At 33.5% G+C, this 21,640-nt stretch overlaps 1 protein-coding gene across 1 annotated transcript; it reads left to right on the top strand.

The window, feature by feature from the left end:
• Positions 1-14,398: 14,398 nt before the first annotated feature.
• On the top strand, positions 14,399-21,310 carry LOC107618357 (putative serine/threonine-protein kinase At1g54610). The gene is made up of 8 exons (XM_016320390.3): positions 14,399-14,566; positions 14,823-15,244; positions 15,685-15,969; positions 16,084-16,401; positions 18,186-18,413; positions 19,946-20,046; positions 20,436-20,553; positions 20,728-21,310. The coding sequence occupies exons 2-8, from the start codon at positions 14,870-14,872 to the stop codon at positions 21,034-21,036; spliced, it is 1,734 nt and encodes a 577-aa protein (XP_016175876.1). The 5' UTR covers positions 14,399-14,566; positions 14,823-14,869; the 3' UTR covers positions 21,037-21,310.
• Positions 21,311-21,640: the final 330 nt, after the last annotated feature.

Genomic DNA, 21,640 nt, shown 5'->3' with positions numbered 1-21,640 from the left:
TACATGAAACTAAAATCCATCCAATAACTACTAGGCTGCAACCACCACAGAATTCAACACAATCATGATTTGAAATGTAATAAAAAAAAGTATCTCAATATAATATAATGACTAACAGTCAATGAACTTACAAGTATACAAGGCACTGCATCCCAAGTAAGGAACATTCTACATATTCAAAAGGAATTTCGAATCAAGCTTGGAAGAAGCACCCAATTTCATAAAAATAGAATTGATTCATATCAATTATAATTAAAACACTTTGATTCCTGTTCACACCACATGATCATTATTCATTGCATCAACTAATCCTTCTTCCTTTTCTTTTTAATTTTTCTCTCATATAAAACTTCAAAATATAACAGAACTAACACTTTTCTCCCAATGTTTCCAATTCATGAGAGATACAAAGAATCTTCAACAAAAGTAATCAAAACACGCTAGTGTCAGTGGATGGTGCTACTATATGCTCCTTTATTAGTTCAGAGTTTGAACACTTTATAATAGATTTAACTAAACCTCGATCTTCTTTTAATTATAAGTTGATAGTTTCTATATACAAAGCAGTCAATAATTAATGGGCCAGAAATATGATATTAATTAAAAATAATAGTAATAAAAAGAAGTGATGCATTCATCACAAGGACACTTGCAGATTTTTATTTTATTATTATTTTTTTCTAAATGGCATGCAACACATTTTCTTTCTAAAAAAATAGTTTAAGCTTTTAAAAGAATTGGCTCATACCAAGTGTGCTTTTTCCACCTTGTAGTTCACAAAAAATTCCAAATAAAGAATAAGCAAACAGAACAGTAGTAATTGAGTTAGTAAAACATTAATCTTTAAAATTTTCCTTTATTTGATTGTTGGGGGTGTTTTAAGTGATGATTTTCCTTTCTTTGGAATGGATAATTATAAATATATAATCCTCCAAGACTTATGGTACTTTAAAATGTTCATACAAATGGATAGTTAGATAGGGGTTTGGAGGATCACATTAAAAAAAGCCCTCACTATCTAATCCCCAGACTTCCAAATAAGATAATGGTTTATTATATGTAGATGCAGATTTTGATCAAATGTACTCCCACCAAAAGATAAATCTAGAAAAGTTAAACTATTGTAATTCATCAAAAGAAGCAAACACCAGTTTTCATTGAAGTTTCATATCCATTAATGCTAAATTACTAAATTACAAGTAATAATTTGAAGTTCCAATAATACTAAATTACTAATCAAAATAAGTAAAAAAAACAAGTAACAAATCAGAAAAAAACTACACAGAACAATAAACAACAGCCCTAATATTCACAAGTTTTGATAATCAAAAACAATATTCCTAATCAAAAGTTCTAATAAATTAAATCCTAAACTTCCATGGCATTCATAAATTAAAACAGTTAATTTCAGTAACAATAATCTCAGCACCAACCATAATTGTTTAGGAGATAAATTAGCAACACTAGAATAAAATATGCTAACATAATTAGGACGGAAATATGACAAAAGAACAAAATGGTAACAAAGCAAGGAAGAAAATGTTACAGGTCTCATAAATGAAGGAATTGGAACCAGAACGGGAACAGTGCTACCGGCAACAACGGCAGTGACATCCACTTTATCACAACTAGCTAAACACAAAATTTTTTAGCATTCTCAAACATTTAAGAAATCAAGCACATGTTCATAATAGTTCATCAGCTACCAACCAAGTTTTCAAGCATATCCTTATCATCATCAAATCACATAACCAATAAAAACCATCCTCAAACACAGCAACAAATCAATCTTATCACAATCAATCATATTTGCTATTACCAACAATTCTGACTTTCATCAATTAGCCATACATAACATTTATAGTTATTTGCATTACTCAATAAAATCTTTAGGCATTCTTAATTTAAAAGCTTTCATTTTACAAATGAACCCCCTACCTCGATGTCGCAATAGCAGGATTTGACGCAGGAATCTCTATATCCCCAATTCGTGGCAGCAGCAGCGATTCTAGTAATATTCTCGCAGCAGAAACATTCAATAGTTCTAGACAAGGGCAGCAACGTCGAACAATGACAATAATGACTCTGAAAAACTAAATGAATCAGAAACAATTGTAGAGCAAGGTGATACAGGGCAGAAACAGAGCAATTTTTTCATAAGCTTACCAAAACGGAAGGTAATAGAAACAATGTCTCCAATTTGGTCATAGCTTGGTGGCTGGCTGGCGATGGAGGAACGCCTCCTTCCGCCTCTGGTTCGTGATTCCAATGACGATGAGGGACTTGGGCAGAATCAGAATCGGCAACGTCATCTCCTCCTCCCACATGCAATGGTGACGGTAGGGGCTCCGGTGGCTAGGGCTCCGATCGGAGGCAGCAATGGTGGCAGGACACCGCGGCGGTGAAACCCTTTTTCCTTCCCTTTGTCGATCGCGTCTTCCCTCTCTCACGCGCCTCTGGTTCTCGCAGCTGAGCCTTTCTCAGCTTCTCTCTCTCACCCACACGATGGCAGCGGCAGTGGCTGAACGGAACGAACGCGGTCTGGGCGGCGATGGCGCGGCGCAGGATGCGACGGAGCTGGCAGCAGCCGAGCGCGATGGCTCCTCTCCTTCCTCGCGTCGTCCCTGGCTCGCAGCACTCTCTCCTCTCCAATCGCAACCTTCTTTCTCTCGTCTCCCTTAATCCCCGTTTTCTTTTCTTTCCTTTTTGGTTTGCTAAGGCTGTGTTGTGTCTTGTGTGTATATGGGGGAGAGGGGCTGGCAGTAGGTGAGTGAGTAAGGAGGGCTAGGGTTAAATGAGTAGGGTTATAGTTTAATTTGGTTAAATTTAAGGTTTGGATTTAATTTAGGAATTAGAGTTTAATTTGGGACAAAAAGTGAAATTAGAAATTTTGGGTAAATTAGTTTTTGGATTTATCTGAAAACTAATTAAATTTCTAAAATTATTCTAAAATATTATTTATTGTATCAAAATATTAATTGATTTGAAATCAAATATTCTAATTAAAATTATAAGATAATATAATTAATTATTTTTATTTATAAAAATATTAGTATTAAATTTTGAAATCTCAATTATTTAAACCGAATTGTATAAAATTCTGCTTATTATTTTATATTTGCTAAATTTTATAATTTAAATATAGAAAATAATTCGAAAATTATAAAATCAGATAAAACTTTAAATTATTTTAAACTCAATTAATCAAAATTTGATTTAATTATCTTTAATAAAATAATTTCAGGCATTAAAATACTTAATGATAAATAAATCTAAATTAGCTCTTAATAAGATCTTCTAAAATTTCTAGATCTTACACAAAGTCTTACATTTAGTATGTTGAAACAAAATTTTTTATTAGTTACAAAGAATCTTTGAATCTTGTGACAAATAAATAACTTGTTACAAAAATATTGTATTTTGTGACAAATAGATATTTTGTTACAAAATATTTAGAACTTTTGAAATAAATAGATATTTTGTTACAAAATATTTTGAATTTTTGCAACAATATAATCTTTTGTTACAAAACGTTATAACATTTTGTAACAAAACAACAATTCGATACGAAAGCTAACATAATTTGTAACAAATTTTTTTATTGTTACAAATGTTTCATTTTCTTGTAGTGCCAGGAATTAAATAACCACACAAATGAAGCCTCCTCTTCGGAGTTAAGTAACTCACATCCAAGAAGTACAGATTGTCCGTGATGGTTAACTCCAACAAAGGCAACAAACAGCATGTCGTACTTATTTGTTAGGTATGTCGTATCAAAGTTGACAACATCCCTAAAGTACTTGTACTAGGCAATGCTCCGATAATCAGCAAAAAAATTCGAATAATTCGACATTCTTCATAATAATCAACATCATAGTAAAAAGGGTTGTCTCGCTCTTTCATTAGTTTGAAATAGTCCATTACCGCTTTACCATCACCTTCTTTTTCAATTGACCTCCTATCCAAATTAATGAAATTTCTCACATCTTTTTCCGAAAACTAAGGCTATCAGGTCCGCCGGCATGATTAAGCAACTTCTGAAATGTTTTACATACTCGAATATCGGCTTGAGAATCAATTTGGCAAGTCCTTTTAACTTGCATAGAAATAACCTTATTTTTCCACAATAACCTCGATTGTGACAGTGTTTGAGTTCAACTACCCTAACAATCCAACTATCGCCGACATCGGAAGAGGCAATCATCTTGGCTTTACACCTTGTAGGTCCTTTTGGATATGTCTTTCTTGTTTCATCAACCTTTGATTCGGCTCTGCCCTCCCGGTTGCAGACAAGTATAACATAGTATACAACTCCATCGACATTCTTTTTTGAACACCTATTCATCCAGTCAAAGCCAACTTTTCTCACGTAGGTGTTGTAAAATTGGATTACTGCATCCATACACTCAAATTTCATGTCGATAACGGGAACATCATCACCAATTTCTGATTCCATGACAGCACCTCAATTGATAACACATTTTCAGAAGTTCCCTGGAAGAAAATCACAAAGGAGTCGACAAAGTTAACATTTAACCACAAATGCCTAAACCAACAACACAATCAGGATCAAACAAAATGGATGGAATCAAATAAATACACTTAAATGCAACCAAAAGAATTTACATCAAAAACCAACTAACTACTTTGCAAAACAATCATGTTCTAGTCCAGGTAATAACCGAAGAACTTCATCTCCAAATTAACCAATGATTAATAACTGATAAAGACATTTCAAAGCCACTATATTGGTTGTAACTACCCTAAGCAATATTCACAAGCAGCTACTTAATTCGGTTAATTTAATACTGAAACTAAAAAAAACAACTCTAAGTTCTCAACATAGGCCGTGTGACATCAATCTAATCTTTCACACAGGCTATGTGATAAATCACTATTTTATGGTTTATCTTGTTCTCAATTGAGTGGTTTTTATCTACTCTTTACCCACTTATTCATACTATTTGCATGGTTTTACATTTGCCTTCCTAATTATGTGCTTTGATTGAAAACATGCTTCTTTGATCTTATATTTGCTTATTATTAATCCTCTCTTATCACCATTAGATGTCTTGATATGTGTGTTAAGTGATTTCAGAGATTACAGGGCAAGAATGGTTTAGAGGATGGAAAGGAAGCATGCAAAAGTGGAAGGAATACAAGAAGTTGGAGAAATTACTAAGCTGTCCAGCCTGACCTTTTCGCACTCAAACGGCTATAACTTTAGCTACAGAGGTCCAAACGATGCGGTTCCAGTTGCGTTGGAAAGCTAACGTCTGGGGCTTCGATTTGATATATATTATGCTATAGTTTCCCTGAAGCTAGGCGATGCGACTGCGTGATCCATGCGGCCGCGTCGCAGTGACGGAAATCAGCGTGTTTGAATTCTTCTCCAGTGATTTCTGGGCTGTTTTCGACCCAGTTCTCGACCCAGAAAACACAGATTAGAGGCTATAAAGTGGGAGAATGCACTCATTCATAAAGAGGCTCTCATATTTACAATTTTAGGGGTAGATGTAGTTTTTAGAGAGAGAGGTTCTCTCCTCTCTCTCTTAGGATTAGGATTTAGGATTTCTCTTAGTTTTAGGAGTGACTCTCAATCCCAGGTTTAATATTCCTTTTACTTTATATTCCTCTTTTTACTTTCAGATGCTTCAATGCTTGTATTAGATATGTTGCCCAATTGGCTTATGAACTTTTCATGTTAAGATCTGTATATTTTATTTAATATTATTTGAGGTATTTCAGATTTAAGATTGCTTTGCTTTATTTATATTAATACTTTTAATTTAATTTAGATATTTTCCTTCCTTTTGGCTTTGGTTAGGTAATTGGTAATACTTGAGTTGTCAAACTCAGGAGTGGTTGAAATTGGCATATTCTACTTGATCTAGATCTCTCTAAAGCTAGTCCTCCCACAGGGATTGACTAGGACTTGAGGATCAAGCTAATTAGTCCACTTGACTTAACTAAGTGGGATTAAAATCCAATTCTCATCACATCTGATAAGGATAACAAGGACAGGATTTTCAGTTCTAATACCTTTCCAAGAGTTTATTTTATTATTACTATTTTATTTTTCTTATCATTTAACATACTTCTTCCTTACCTTCAAAACCCCAGTTTACAAGGCTCATAACCAATAATAAGAACATCTCCCTGCAATTTCTTGAGAAGACGACCCGAGGTTTAAATACTCGGTTATCAATTTTAAAAGGGGTTTGTTACTTGTGACAACCAAAACGTTTGTACGAAGGGATTTCTGTCGGTTTAGAGACTATATCTACAACGCGACTGTTTTTATGAAATTCTTTACTGGCAAAAATCCCAACGTCAAAATGGCGTCGTTGCGGGGGAATTGCAAACGTGTGCCTTATTATTGGTTATTGTAAATATTTACTTTTTTCTTGTTTATTTGTTTTTATTTTTATTTTTTTTTTTTCATAAATTAAGAGGTTATTGATTTTTATTTAGTTATTAAAAATTTTTCAAAAATTTGTTCTTCGTGTTCATCTTGACCTTCAAGTTGTTCTTAGTTGTTTTCTTCATTTTGATCTAAAAATTTTAAGTTTGGTGTCATTTTATTGTTTTTCTCTTTCCTCATTTAATTCAAAAATATCTTTTCTCTTTATTTTTATTGAATTTTTGAATTTTCCATTAAAAAAATTAAAAAAATTCAGATTTTGATTTTAAAATTTTTATCTTATCTTATCTTATTTCAAAAATCAAATTTCAAAATTTAATTTTCAATTTCAAAATTTAAATAACCTTTTAATTTAAATTTAAATTTATTTTTGTTTTTAATTTTTTATTAGCTACTATGAATTCTCACCCCTCTCGCTTCAAGTTTGATTCCAATGTTGTTGTTAGGAATGGAAACTATAATGAGAACAGGCATCAAGGTTGGAAGAATCAAAGATGGGAGGAGCCACAAGGATTTAATCAACCCTCATGGCAACAACCACCTCTAATGGACTATCAACAACCACCACCATATGCCTATGAACCCTTTCCTCAACATAACTTTGGACCACCACACTCACAAGCCCCTTTTCGCCATTCACCTCCATATGACCCTAACCCTCATCTACCAAACCAACCACCTTATGAACCAAATGAACCCTCCTATCTACCCCAAACCTCCATGGAGAAAGCACTTGCCGATCTAAACTCTACTATACAAGCTCTCTTCACCCAAATCAGACCACCAAATACCTTCAACAATCAACCCTCAAGCTCTAGTGCACTTCCTTGTCAACCACAGAATAATCTCTCCATCCTATCACCACCATCCATGGAAGAGCACCCACATCCATCAATCCAAGAGCAAGATGATCCCAATTATGCTATTGATATGGAACAGGAAAGAAGGAATCATCTTCGCGAATCCATACTTCATAAAGAGCTAGAGGAGGTCCTACGGGTAAGGGTAGGAGAGACCCTTGAAGATGAAAGAATAGTTGAAAGGAGTTGTCATAGAAAGAAAAACATCGAGGATGAGTACGATTTTATACTTAAACAACTGGACAAAGCAGCAATTATTAAAAAGGAAGAAGTGGTTGCAGACTTAAGAGATGCTGTACCTCCATTGGAAAGTCCAGTCACAGAGCCTCCTTCCACGGTGTTTGATGTTGATGTTGAGAAGAGCGTACAACCTCCAAGGCAGATCATGGTTGAAGATTTTGTAGAGGTTGATCAAGAGGTAGAAGATGTCAAAGAAGAGCACAAGGGAGTGGAGCTTGAAATTACCTTGCCAAAGTTGTTGAAAACCCTTCCCCCTAAGTTGCCATCATCCTTCACAACATTCAAGTGGGTAAAATTCATATCCCATAGCTTTCTAATCCCACTTGAATATGAGCTACTGGAGACGGATGGTCAACTTAGAGCTCTTTGTGGCATTAAGAGTAAGAGGAAGATGACCAGTGATAAGAATTGTCAAGCAAGGTTCATTATGGTTGGAAGCTTTAAGTTTAAATGCAAAGGTTGGTATAAAACTCAACTGAATGGGTCTAGGAAGCTGTTTGGATGTCTCAGTGAGAATTCCAACGGTTCACCACCCAAGTGGAAAAATGATGATCAACAAGAAGATGAGTGCAAAGGCAAGGTCTGGGACCCCGGAATTCATCCCAGAAATCAACACTCTTGGGGCCTTGTCACTTGCTTTAACTTGCTTGAAGGCTTTCTGCGCCTAGTTTGGGATCCCGAAGGCCATTGGAATCACAAATATCGGTGGAGATTCCTGGATGAGTTCAAGCACAAGCCTCCATAACAAAGGACTCCCCAAATGTCCAACTTAAGGACTTTAACTAAAAGTGCTAGGTGGGAGACAACCCACCATGGTATGATTGTTCCTTTTTTTTCATTTTTTATTTAGTTTTATTTGTTTTCTAGTTTTAATTTATTTTATTATATTGAACATGAAATTTTGCATCACCTTCATATTAACACTACATTCTTCATTTTTCAGATTAAAAAAAATGCCACGCGACGCGACCGCATCAGCGACGTGTCCGCGTCGCAAGGAGAGGGGAGAAAATAAAAACGAACAGAGAGTCACGCTGGAGCGTGGCTGGAGGCGTGCCAATGGCACAATTCTACCCACGCAGACGCATGCCCCATGCGTCCGCGTCACCTGGGAATAATGGCCTCCCACGCGACCGCGTCACCCACGCGGTCGTGTGACCTGAAAATCGACGTCAACCGGGTGCATGGCCGAAAGTTGTGCTGGAGTTGGGCTGGACTCGTGCTGGAAGCCCAAGCCCTCCCACGCGAACGCATGCCCCACGCGTTCGCGTCGTTTTCAAAAGATGGCCACCCCCGCGACCGCGTCAACCACGCGATCGTGTCACCCAGAATTTTGGCAAAAAGAGTTTCGAACAGAGAGTTGCGCGACCGCGAGGCTGCACTCGCGCCACCAGCACAAATCGAGTCACACGATCGTGTGCCCCATGCGTCCGCGTTGCCTAACCTTATTTGCGCACCACGCGACCGCGTCGCCAGCATCGCACAACCTATCCAGATTAGTGCCAATTTTCTTATCTTTTCTTCTCCGAATCCTTATTCTCTTATCTTTTCTTATTTCTTTCTTCTTCCTTTCTTATTTTCTCTCACTCCCATTCTAGTTTATTTAATTTATTTGCATACTCTCATTCATTGCATATTTTTATTTTTCTAAAATTATTATTGGTGTTCAAATATTCTTATTCAACTGTTACATCTTTTCTGGTATTTTCTTGATGCTTAGTGACTTGTTTAATTCTGATTGAGTAATATTATTTAAATCAATGCCAATCTTTTATATTTGTATTACTTTTGCATTGACATGAATTTATATTATCTCTCCTCCCCCACTCTTTTCCCCATTGTTGCAAATTTTGCACCATTGGTATGCCATGGCTTCTATTGTTTTCTCACTTATATGTTGAAGATTCCATGTAAATGAGACCCTTATCATTTTGGCATTAGCCCACCCATACCTAATTTATTTTCTATCTTTATTTTTGGGTTACTTTTTCTTTTCCCTCTTCTTTCAGGATGGCTGATGAGCGGATATTTTATACGCTTTTTGGGGTTAATTTCATATAGTTTTGAGTATGTTCTAGTTAGTTTTTAGTCTATTTTCATTAGTTTTTAGGAAAAATTCATATTTCTGGACTTTACTATGAGTTGTGTGTTTTTCTGTAATTTCAGGTATTTTTCTGGCTGAAATTGAAGGAGCTGAGCAAAAATCTGATTCAGGCTTAAAAAGGACTGCTGATGTTGTTGGATTCTGACCTCCCTGCACTCAAAGTGGATTTTCTAGAGCTACAGAACTTGAAATGGCATGCTTCCAATTGCGTTGGAAAGTAGACATCCAGGGCTTTCCAGCAATATATAATAGTCCATACTTTGCACAAGGATAGATGACGTAAACTGGCGTTCAACGCCAGTTCTCTGCCCAATTCTGGCGTCCAGCGCCAGAAAAGGATCAAAAGCTGGAGTTGAACGCCCAAACTGGCACAAAAACTGGCGTTCAACTCCACAAATGGCCTCTGCACGTGAATTGCTTAAATCTTAGCCCCAGCACACACCAAGTGGGCCCCAGAAGTGGATCTCTGCATCATCCATCATAGTTTACTCATTTTTTGTAAACCTAGGCTACTAGTTTAGTATTTAAACAACTTTTAGAGACTTATTTTAGATCTCATGACATTTTAAATATGAACTTTGTACTCTTTGACGGCATGAGTCTCTAAACTCCATTGTTGGGGGTGAGGAGCTCTGCTGTGTCTCGATGAATTAATGCAAGTATTTTTGTTTTCTATTCAAACACGCTTGTTTCTATCTAAGATGTTCATTCGCGCTTAACTGTGATGAAGGTGATGATCCGTGACACTCATCACCATTCTCAACCCATGAACGTGTGCCTGACAACCACCTCCGTTCTATATCAGATTGAATGAGTATCTCTTAGATCTCTTAATCAGAATCTTCGTGGTATAAGCTAGAATTGATGGCGGTATTCATGAGAATCCGGAAAGTCTAAACCTTGTCTGTGGCATTCCGAGTAGGATTCAAGGATTGAATGACTGTGACGAGCTTCAAACTCCTGAAGGCTGGGCGTTAGTGACAAACGCAAAGGAATCAAGGGATTCTATTCTAACCGGATCGAGAACCAACCGGTGATTAGCCGTGCTGTGACAGAGCGCGTGAGCGTAGTTTTCACTGGAAGGATGGAAGGTAGCCATTGACAACGGTGATCCACCAACACACAGCTTGCCATAGGAGGATGTGCGTGCGTGAACAAGAAGATAGAGGAAAGCAGAGATTCAGAAGACAAAGCATCTCCAAAACTCCAACATATTCTCCATTACTGCATAACAAGTAACCTTTAATCCATGCTCTCTTGTTTATTTGCAATTCAACTGATAAACATAATTGACTTCCTGACTAAGATTTACAAGATAACCATAGATTGCTTCAAACCAACAATCTCCGTGGGATTCGACCCTTACTCACGTGAGGTATTACTTGGACGACCCAGTGCACTTGCTGGTCAGTGGTACGAGTTGTGAAAAGTGTGATTCACAATTTGTGCACCAAGTTTTTGGCGCCGTTGCCGGGGATTGTTCGTGTTTGGACAACTAACGGTTTATTTTGTTGCTTAGATTAGGAAAAATTTTTCTTTTTTGGTTTAGAGTCTTTTATTATTTATCCCTTGTTAAAACACTTTAAATTTATAGCTCAATTAGTTAGAACGTGGTGTTTATGTTCATGGTAATTGGCTATCATATTTTTAAAATCTTTTTTAAAAATATTTTTTTCTATTAAATCCTGTGCCAAACTTTAAGTTTGGTGTTTTCTTGTTGATTTTTCAAAAAAAAAAAAATTTCGAAAATTTATTTTGGTTTTCTAAAAAAATTTTAAGTTTGGTGTTCTTCCTTTGTGTTCTTGTGTTCTTGTGAGTCTTCAAAGTGTTCTTGAGTTTTCCTTGTGTCTTGATCTTAAAATTTTTAAGTTTGGTGTTCCTTGGTGTTTTTTCCCCAAGGAAAAAATACAATTTTAGTATATTAAGTAGAAGTATATTATTATTATTATTATTATTATTATTATTATTATTATTATTATTATTATTATTATTAAAATGATTAAAAATATTTTCGATTGATAATTGATAAGTAGTTTAATAATGTATTAAATATGGATTTTATATAATTATAATAAAGATATTTTTTAAATTAGTATAATTATGCATTATTCATTAAATGCATTTATTTTTGAGAAAAAATGAATTCACGAGGAATTCACACCTCACTCTCATTAGTTGAGAAAAAACCCAATTTTAATATATTAAGTAGATTATATAAATAGAAATACTTGCTAAGTATATATAAAAGAGGAGATATATAATTATATATAACATAATTGCTATATATGTAACAGATATAAATTGTTATAATTATAGAGACTTACTATAATTATATTAAATTTAATTATGAATGTAAATAAATAAAAGTGATAATTAATATTATTTTTTCTTTTTTATATTTAATATTTATCGTAAATATAAAAAATATTGAGAAAACAAGTAGATACTGACTTTATTTTATTTTATTTTACGTCATGATTTCTTTACTAAAATTAATGGAGAAAAAAAAATCTTTATAATTATATATCAATTTTAATCACAATAAATAAGATGAATCGGTTGAGAAACTAATAAATTTAACGGATAAATGTTATTTTCCATTTATGGCAAAAATGAGATAATATGCATGCGTATATTAGTATAGAAATAATATATACTCACAGCTTTAAAATCTTCAAGAATATTTGATTGTATTATCCAGCTAAAAAATCCATCCTTTATTTTTATTAAATATTTATATTAATTCAATTAGATGAGTGTTTTAATAAAAGGAAAGATGATTATTATTATTATTATTGAATAATAACGATAATTATCGTTATTAATATTAAATTGGTTATTAATATATATATATATATATATATATATATATATATATATATATATATATTTATTGTTGCTTCTACAATCGTGCAATAATATTTTCTTTCATTTGTTAACTAATTAAACTTGGTTATTTATATTAAATATATTTAATGATTACTAAAAATTAATCATATAATTATCTTTATTAATAACCAATTATTAATAATCAATTTATATTTCTCTAAAATATAATTTTCTATCTTTTTATTATTATTATTATTATTATTATTATTATTATTATTATTATATAGGTCACCATTAAGATAATAACTTGTCACTAATAAAATTTTAGGATAATGAATAAAAAATAGAATTATATCAATATAATTAAAATAGTTGAAAATATTTCTGATTGATAATTAGGTTAATAATGCATTAATTATTGATTTTATATAATTATAATAGAGATATTTTTTTAAATTAGTATAATTATGAATTATTCATTAAATGCTAAGTATAATATTGTTATATAATTATAATTAAGATAATTTTCTGAAATAAATTTAAAAGAGATTAGTATAATTATAATAAAGAGATTATATTAAATTAGTATAATTATGTATCATTCATTAGATACTAATTATAATATAATTATATCAATTAAAGATAATTTTTAAAAATAAATTTAAAAGAGAGAAATAGTGCAATCATTTTGGAGGGAAAATGGATTCACGAGAAAATGACACCTCACCATCATAAGTTGGGAGAAAACCCAATTTTAGTATACTAAGGAGATTGGTATAAATTATAATAAATTATATAACATTTAAAAAGAAAATAAAATGAATAAGAAGAAAATAAAAATAAATAGAATAGATAGAAGACTACAATAAAATAAATTGAATGTGAGTTTTTTTTTGGTACATTTCATATCACATCCGTTTCAATAATAATAATAAATAAAAATACGTCAACTTGATATCTAAGAAAAAATGATGAGATAAAATCATAATACAGTTCTAAAGTAAAAGCTTAAATTAGAACATAATATCATTACACAACACATATTGAAAGTAATTTCACACTACAATATACTACAAACAGGTAAATGACTTAAATTTAAATACGAAACACTTTTTATTTATGCATACATGATAACACCATGGTCTATAAATACTTCATAGATAACATATCTTATATAGCTCCGAATGATGAGCACGAAAGTTGAAGAGTGTGGTAGTTTGTGTCCACGATAGTTGTCTTCTTGCAACGACGCCTTATAGGAAGAAAAAGAATTGTTGTAAAAGCTATCAAATGAAAGAGTAATTAGTAAACGGATAATATTTTCTTCTAGCATACATGGTCTTTTATAGTAGTAAAATAAAAATGGAAGGAATTAAATTTTATATTTCTATATTAGGAATAGAATTTGATATTTATCCTAATAAAATTATTATTATTATCAATATAAATGGGTTAACAACTTGCTATTAATAAAATCATTGGATAATGAATAAGAATTAAAAGGATATCAATATAATTAAAATGAATATAATTAAAATGTTTAAAAATATTTTCGATTGATAATTAGTTTAATAATGCATTAAATATTGATTTATATAATTATAATAAAGATATTTCCTAAATTAGTATAATTATACATTATTCATTAAAATAATTAAAAATATTTTTGATTAATAATTGGTAAGTAGTTTAATAATGCATTAAATATTGATTTTATATAATTATAATAAAGGTATTTTCCTAAATTAGTATAATTATGCATTATTCATTAAATGCATTCATTTTGGAGGGAAAATGAGTTCACGAGAAAGTGACACCTCACTTTCATTAGTTGGGGAAAACCCAATTTTAGTATATTAAGTAGATAGATAAGTAGATAGATTATTATTATTATTATTTATTTATTTATTTATTTTTTTAAGTTTTGTGTTTTTCCCCTTTGGTTTATTGCTTACTTATTACCAAACCCATCACGTGCTTTATCTGCGGGACGATACCGATAAAAAGGAAAAGACACTTTCGTTTTCGCTTTCCTTTCTATGCGCGATCACTTTGAGACACTACACAGAATCTTTGGTGCCTTTTGACCTTAACTGAATTCCCATTTTGGTTAGTTTAGTAAATTCTCTGTGTGCTTGTGTTCCTTTTTGTGGTCCTTTGATCATGTATAATTTGACCAAGTTTTACTTTTGATTTCACGTTCTTAATTTACCACATGATGCATGATATACTAAATTTGCTTGCTGCTTTCGTTGGGTGATGTTATTAATGGTAGGATTAGTAAATTAATTGAGGATTATGCACTCATTCATAACCTTGACCTTGTTTTTTATTGGATTATTGTGGTGATTCTTTGGTAATTCAGAAACCCTTAACAAGCCATGTCAAGGTATTGAAGCTTATGTTCTTGAAATGGGGTGTGTGATTAGCCGAGAGGTGCAATCGGGGATTGTCTCTGAGGTGAAGGAGGAGAAGGGTTTGAGTGCTGAGTTGAGCAGGAAGGTTGGTGATGTGTCTACAAGCAATATCGATGTAGGCGAGGTGGAGATTCAGAATGGCGAGAAGCAGAGGGAAAAAGAAGAGAATGGCAGCAATGATGAGCAGCCTCGGAAAGCGAGGGGCGAAAGAAGAAGATCAAAGCCAAACCCAAGGTTGAGTAATCCCCCTAAGAATTTGAGGGGGGAGCAAGTAGCAGCTGGGTGGCCACCGTGGCTTACGGCAGTTTGTGGGGAAGCCCTCAGTGGCTGGATTCCTCGAAAGGCTGACACATTTGAGAAAATTGATAAGGTGGATCGTGTTTACAAATTTACTTGGATTTTATTTTATTATCTTATTTATTTATTGGTTTTTGAATTTTTGCTGTCTTCGTGGTGCATTCGTAGCATTAAACTTGATAGGAAATTCAGTTAATGAATCATGCCATATTAAGGATATATGGATGTGGCTTGAACTTCATTTGTTATCCAGATAATCATTGATGTTGTGAAATTGTGATATTGTTGTCTAGGATCTTCATGCATGATGGTTGCAATAAATTTTTTTCTTGGTTGTTTTTTTTTTGTTGGGTTCTCGGGTTTTTTTAGGCCGGGGGGGGGGGGGGGTTTAAAGGAATCTAATTTGCATTATTATTCAGCAAGAAGTTACATAGTGTTGAATCTCTTGTTTGCTTCTTCTAACTATAGTTCTTCTCTTCTCATACTTTCCCTTTTAATTTTCCCTTATATTAGATTGGTCAAGGAACGTATAGTAATGTGTACAAAGCTAAGGACATGTTGACTGGTAAGATCGTTGCATTGAAGAAGGTCCGATTTGACAATTTGGAACCTGAGAGTGTCAAATTCATGGCAAGGGAGATTATTATTTTGCGAAGATTGGATCACCCCAATGTTGTAAAGCTAGAAGGTTTAGTTACATCAAGAATGTCCTTGAGTTTGTATCTCGTTTTTGATTACATGGTGCATGATTTAGCTGGTCTTGCTGCAAGCCCTGAAATAAAGTTTACAGAACCTCAGGTTAGATCAAGTTTATTTGAATAATTTAAAAAATCAAATAGATAGTCATCGCTACATGTACTTTTCAAATGGCTGCATTTGATGTTTTTATGTACTTTGTGTCTCCTATGGCAGGTCAAATGTTACATGCATCAATTGTTATCAGGTCTTGAGCACTGTCATAATCGAAATGTGCTTCATCGTGATATTAAAGGATCAAATCTACTTATCGACAATGATGGAGTACTTAAGATTGCTGATTTTGGTCTTGCATCATTCTTTGATCCGAACCGCAAGCAACCCATGACTAATCGTGTAGTAACCCTTTGGTATAGACCTCCGGAGTTGCTTCTTGGTGCCACAGATTATGGTGTGGGCATTGACCTTTGGAGTGCTGGTTGCATTCTAGGAGAGTTATTGGCTGGGAAACCTATTATGCCTGGTCGTACAGAGGTAAAACTTGAAATGCCTCACATTGATTTATAGGATTTTTTTTTTTCGTTCCCTGACTGTCTTCCTAACTATTAAGATTGTATGATGTGATTTCATTCATGAGATTGAATTGAATATTTACATTGAGTTCTCTATTATGGAAGAGCTTATTGGCTCTTATTATATATCAGAAAGATGTTATTATTATCTAGTAGTCTAGAAAACAACCTAACTAACAGTTTTGATCTAATAATTTATTTGTTTGAGTCTTCTTTGTAACTTGATCCTCAAACTATCTATTATGATGTTTCTTCATATTAACAGTTAATGTGGCAGAATTTTTCATTTCCTTGAATATCTTCCCCACATTTACTGTAGTATGACATCAGTGAGTTTTCTGTTCTAAAACACACAAGGCGAAGAACTAATGAAAGGATGAGTTACTGCATGATTTGATAAACTATTTTACTACATAATACATGCACAACTACATATGCTTCTGTTGAGCTTCAGAACATTTTTGGTGACGGGAATAAATCTACTACTAGTTTAGATAATGTAAAAGTCACAAGATGGGAGGGGGTTTTAATTTTTACTACTAGTAACATTTTATATGCTATCAAACCATTATGGTAGTTGCTTTGTTTGTCCTTCTCAAAGAGTAATTGCTTTCCGTTGTAGCCTATGCAGTATTAGAGAAGAGAGAGTTTAGAGAATTCAGAGGGAAGAGATAGTGATCTGAATTGTGTAATGTGTATTATTACCGAGCTAAGCACAGATTAGTGCTTATATACAATAAGGAGATAGCTTGTGGTGTAACCTAGTACAAAGGGCAGAACAGTCCTTTCACTCTTATGTTAGTTATGGCAGCCGAAACTAACTAATAGCTGTCCTATCCTAGCTGTCTCTGCTATTGTAACTAACTGCTGCTTCTCCACTTCACTAGCTTACTCTATTATGTTGCCAGTAGGTTATGCTTTAGACCCCTTGTTCAAGCTGTTTGATTTAACACACAAACTGGGTAAAAATAAGGTACACAGGGGAGTAGCACACAACTGATGCTGTAAAATTATTATTAATTCACTACATTATTTCTCTCAAACTTTTGCCTTGCTCACTGTTATATTAAATTTTAGTTAGTCTGTATCATTTATTGTGGGTAAGTGGCAATTTATCTTCAAAATAGATGGATAATCAAGGATTTTGTGAGCTTAAGAGGCACAGGTAGTTATGATTAAATCAATAGGAATTTTGGTTCACCTATATAATTAAGCACTGTGGACACAATACCTTTAAAATGACAAGTGCGTCATCATATTGATGTGTTCATATTGGTGCTTCTTTCGGTCTTTTATCAGTAAATCAGCTTTAATAAGTGGTATATCAGATCTTATGTGTAGTTCTAACATCTTTTACCAATTTGAGTTGTTCGATATATAACCATTCATATGCTTCTACCTAATAGCTTAGGCTTTTTGGATAAAGTGGTTTCATTACATGGTATTAGAATTTCTATGATCAAATGGTTTGGAGTTTGATCCTTGTCCCCATTCTAAAATAAAGAAGAATTTTAAGTATAAAGCAAACAAAAGGAAATAAGATCTATGCATAATTCATGTCAATGCCAAAAGGAGACTTACATGAAGGGGCGTGTTAGATATATAAACCAGTCATGTGCTTCTACCAAATAGCTTAAGCATTTGGGATAAATGGTTCAATGACATGAGGAAATTTGCATGCATTAAGAATTAGTTATTGATATCTATATTTATATTCAATGACCCCTTTCTTGAATACTTGTGTAGGTGGAACAATTGCATAAGATATACAAACTTTGCGGTTCGCCTTCTGATGAGTATTGGAAGAAATCAAAGTTGCCTAATGCTACCTTGTTTAAACCTAGAGAGCCATATAGGAGATGCATAAGAGAGACATTTAAAGATTTTCCACCTTCTGCACTAGCCCTTATCGACACTCTTCTTGCAATTGATCCCGCTGAACGGAAGACTGCCTCATATGCTTTAAGAAGTGAGGTGCACTTTTTAAAACGCCTTTTCTTTATGTCACTAAAATGTTATGGTATCATTTTGATTCTGTACTGCCCTATTATTGAGATTACTGATTCATGCCAGTTACACTATCCTAATCTCTTGGTTCCTAATTTATTATTGTTTCAAAAGACTTTTCTCGTACACATACTTTAGTCTCTCGTGAATATAGTAAGGCCCAGTTTGGGTAACCAACTTAATTAAGTTCTTTTTGATAAAATAACTTAAATAATAAATGACTCTGTTAAAAGTAACTTATAAATAAGTTATTTTGTGTTTGGATTTTTAACTCTAAAAGTGCTTATTTTATAGAAATGTAATGAAAAGTAGAAGTATTATGAGAGAAGTCATTTTTTTTAACTTCTCTATAAGCTCCAAAATAGCTTCTTAGAAAGTTGCAATTTGGTTTTGAAAATTGCACCAGACATTAATACTACTACTTTTCATAAGTCAAAAGTTAAAAAAAGCTACTTCTAGAGTTTCCCAAACGGGCCCTAAATGATGTGGATTCTTCCAGTGCCTATTTTTATACGTAACTAGTTCTATTAGGGAGTAGTATGCTTAACTACAATGATTGCGGGCGGATGTTTTGATGTTGATAACTGATCTTCTAAGATTCTGGTTCTCCAGCTTCTTTTCTTAAGGAAATGATACTTTGTCGTTTGAAATTTGTCCCGTTTGACAACTATTAGTTTGTAACTTACACAAATAGTTTAAAACCTTGGTGTAAAAAGTTTGGAAAAAAAATCCTCTAAAAAACGAGGAGATTGGTAAATTAATAGAGTGAGAGGTTAATCATCATTGAATTTGGAACTTTTATCATGTGTGAGACCCACTACTTTGATTTAAGGGTGAGTAGAACCTCACTTTAGAAGATTTTGTTCCAGAAAGTTGATAACTTCTGAAAGAGTTTGCAAATTTTGAGGAAAGATAACAGAAACATAAATGGAAGAGATATGTGTGGGGTTGACACCTTTAACACTCTCTATAAAGGTAGTCCAATAACTCAGAAGTTGTTGATGTAGCATTCTTGTTTTTCTTAGATTTCCTGTCCAGAAAAGATAGCTTGAATGCTATAAATGCTTCTTTAGCAATAGGCCCTCAGATCTTGAGTGCTTTCTGAGGAAAACCAGCCAGACGATGTCTCTCATTCTCTCTTGAACTTGGTCTTCCTCATCAGATATGTAGCCCTCCTTTGAATAGGATCAGGAAGTTTGACTTGATACAATATCATGGTTGCATGGCTTACCTTGGAAGTCAGTATGCTATGACTTCTTTGCGTTGGAATAATATGTAAATAATGTCCCTAACCCTAAATGATTGGAATGAATAGCATGTTTTAAATAATCATGATAAATTATGTGGACCTTCCAAAATTAATGTATAAGTTTATAAATTATAAAACAAAATTTGTTTGATTTAAAGGTTATCTTTGTCAAATGTCAAAGTTAATTTTCATTTCTAAACCAAACCCTTTTATACTTTTCACTTTGCTTGTCTAACTTATCATTTCGCAGTTCTTTACCACGGAACCTTATGCTTGTGATCCTTCTAGTCTTCCAAAATATCCCCCAACCAAGGAAATGGATGCTAAACGACGGGATGATGAAGCAAGGAGGTATTTTTCTCTGTGCTAAAGTTAGTCTTTTGGATACTAGAAGTGTGACATATTACTGCAAATATTTTAAAGGTTAACAGTTTTACTTTTTAAACAAAAAATGTGATTGTGGCAGAGAAAATGGGAGTTAGATAAGGGTAGTCATCTGAAACAACTATATTTTGGTGGATTCTATGGTGTCAATTGTTAAGTGTTGCTAAAATTAAAATCACACTTTTTAACTCTGTTTTAATCTTGTGACCCGACATCACTAAATTTATGAGCAGACTCGGGCAATTCTGCTTCAACTTACTTGCACTGTCCCAAATACACATTGATGCATGCATTAACATTCATCCATCCTGCTATACATAACCAACACTGAATAACTTGTGAATATGAATGTTCAGATTAAGAGCTGCTGGAAAAGCTCATGGGGATGGTGCAAAGAAGCATCGTACACGTGAACGTACTGCAAGAGCTATTGCTGCTCCTGAAGCCAATGCCGAGCTTCAACCCAACATTGATGTATGTAAAACAAAAGTATATTACTTTTGTGGTTGGTTTTTCTTCGGAGGATCTAATTGTATCGTCGCATTTCATTTTCATCTTCAAAGACTGAAGCTCTGCTTCTGCTTCCTTTAACTGAAAGTAAAAGCTAATGTTGATTAAAGTTTCGTCTATGTTTTCACGTGTTAACAGCGAAGGCGTCTCATCACTCATGCGAATGCTAAGAGCAAGAGTGAAAAGTTCCCTCCACCTCATGAAGACGGGCAACTTGGATACCCGTTGGGATCTTCAAACCATATTGATCCAGACATTGTCCCTCCTGATGTCTCTTTTGTTTCAACCACATACAACTACACAAAGGAACCATTCCAGGCATGGTCCGGTCCGATCGGTGTGCCAAAGCAGAAGAAACACAATAATGCAGGTGATGCATTGGATTTATCGAAACCACATAAAAGTGCCCTCAAGGACAAAGTTAAAGGAAAGAAAATCGTAGTTTAGATTATATTATTTCATACATTCTTATACAAGTCAGATTTAAGAATATGTTCCCTGGTGCCTCAAGTTTTTAGTGGAGCATAAATTGCTTATCACGGGATGAAATATTTTTTCTCCATTCTCTTTTTCATAGTTTTTTTATTGCTTTCATTGAGGTAAAGTGTCTTTTTTCCTGATTATTCTGTTTGTATGATAAGAGAATTAATATGATGTATATCGTGATTTTGTTTATTTTTCCTTTACAGAAAAAAAGAAAAGAAAACCTCTCTTTTGTTAATATCCGAACTCTGTTGAGAATTGTTGTGTCTTCATTAGGGGGTCAAGGTGTTGGCACTTTTAGTTGTACCAAAATCCAGAAAGATGATTACTCTACTTGTGTCTATTTTGTTCTTGTTTCATATTAATATTGCTCAATAAAGTTGTTTTATCCTCTGTGATTGTTCACTAGAAGCATGGGGGGTTTGGTAAAATCATTTTTGAAAGTGACTAACTCTATCCTAAAAGGAAGTCTAAAAAATTGGAGATAAGAAAACTATGCTTAGTAGTTATTTAAACGAGGGGTGAAATTTTTCAGTGAAGAACTAGAAATATGTAATGTATAGAAAGG

This window comes from Arachis ipaensis, chromosome B9 (assembly GCF_059453495.1).
Source record: "Arachis ipaensis isolate K30076 ecotype BB chromosome B9, ASM5945349v1, whole genome shotgun sequence".
NCBI classification, from domain to species: domain Eukaryota; kingdom Viridiplantae; phylum Streptophyta; class Magnoliopsida; order Fabales; family Fabaceae; genus Arachis; species Arachis ipaensis.
The sequence above is the reverse complement of the archived record's forward strand: the minus strand, read 5'-3'. Positions and strand labels throughout refer to the sequence as shown.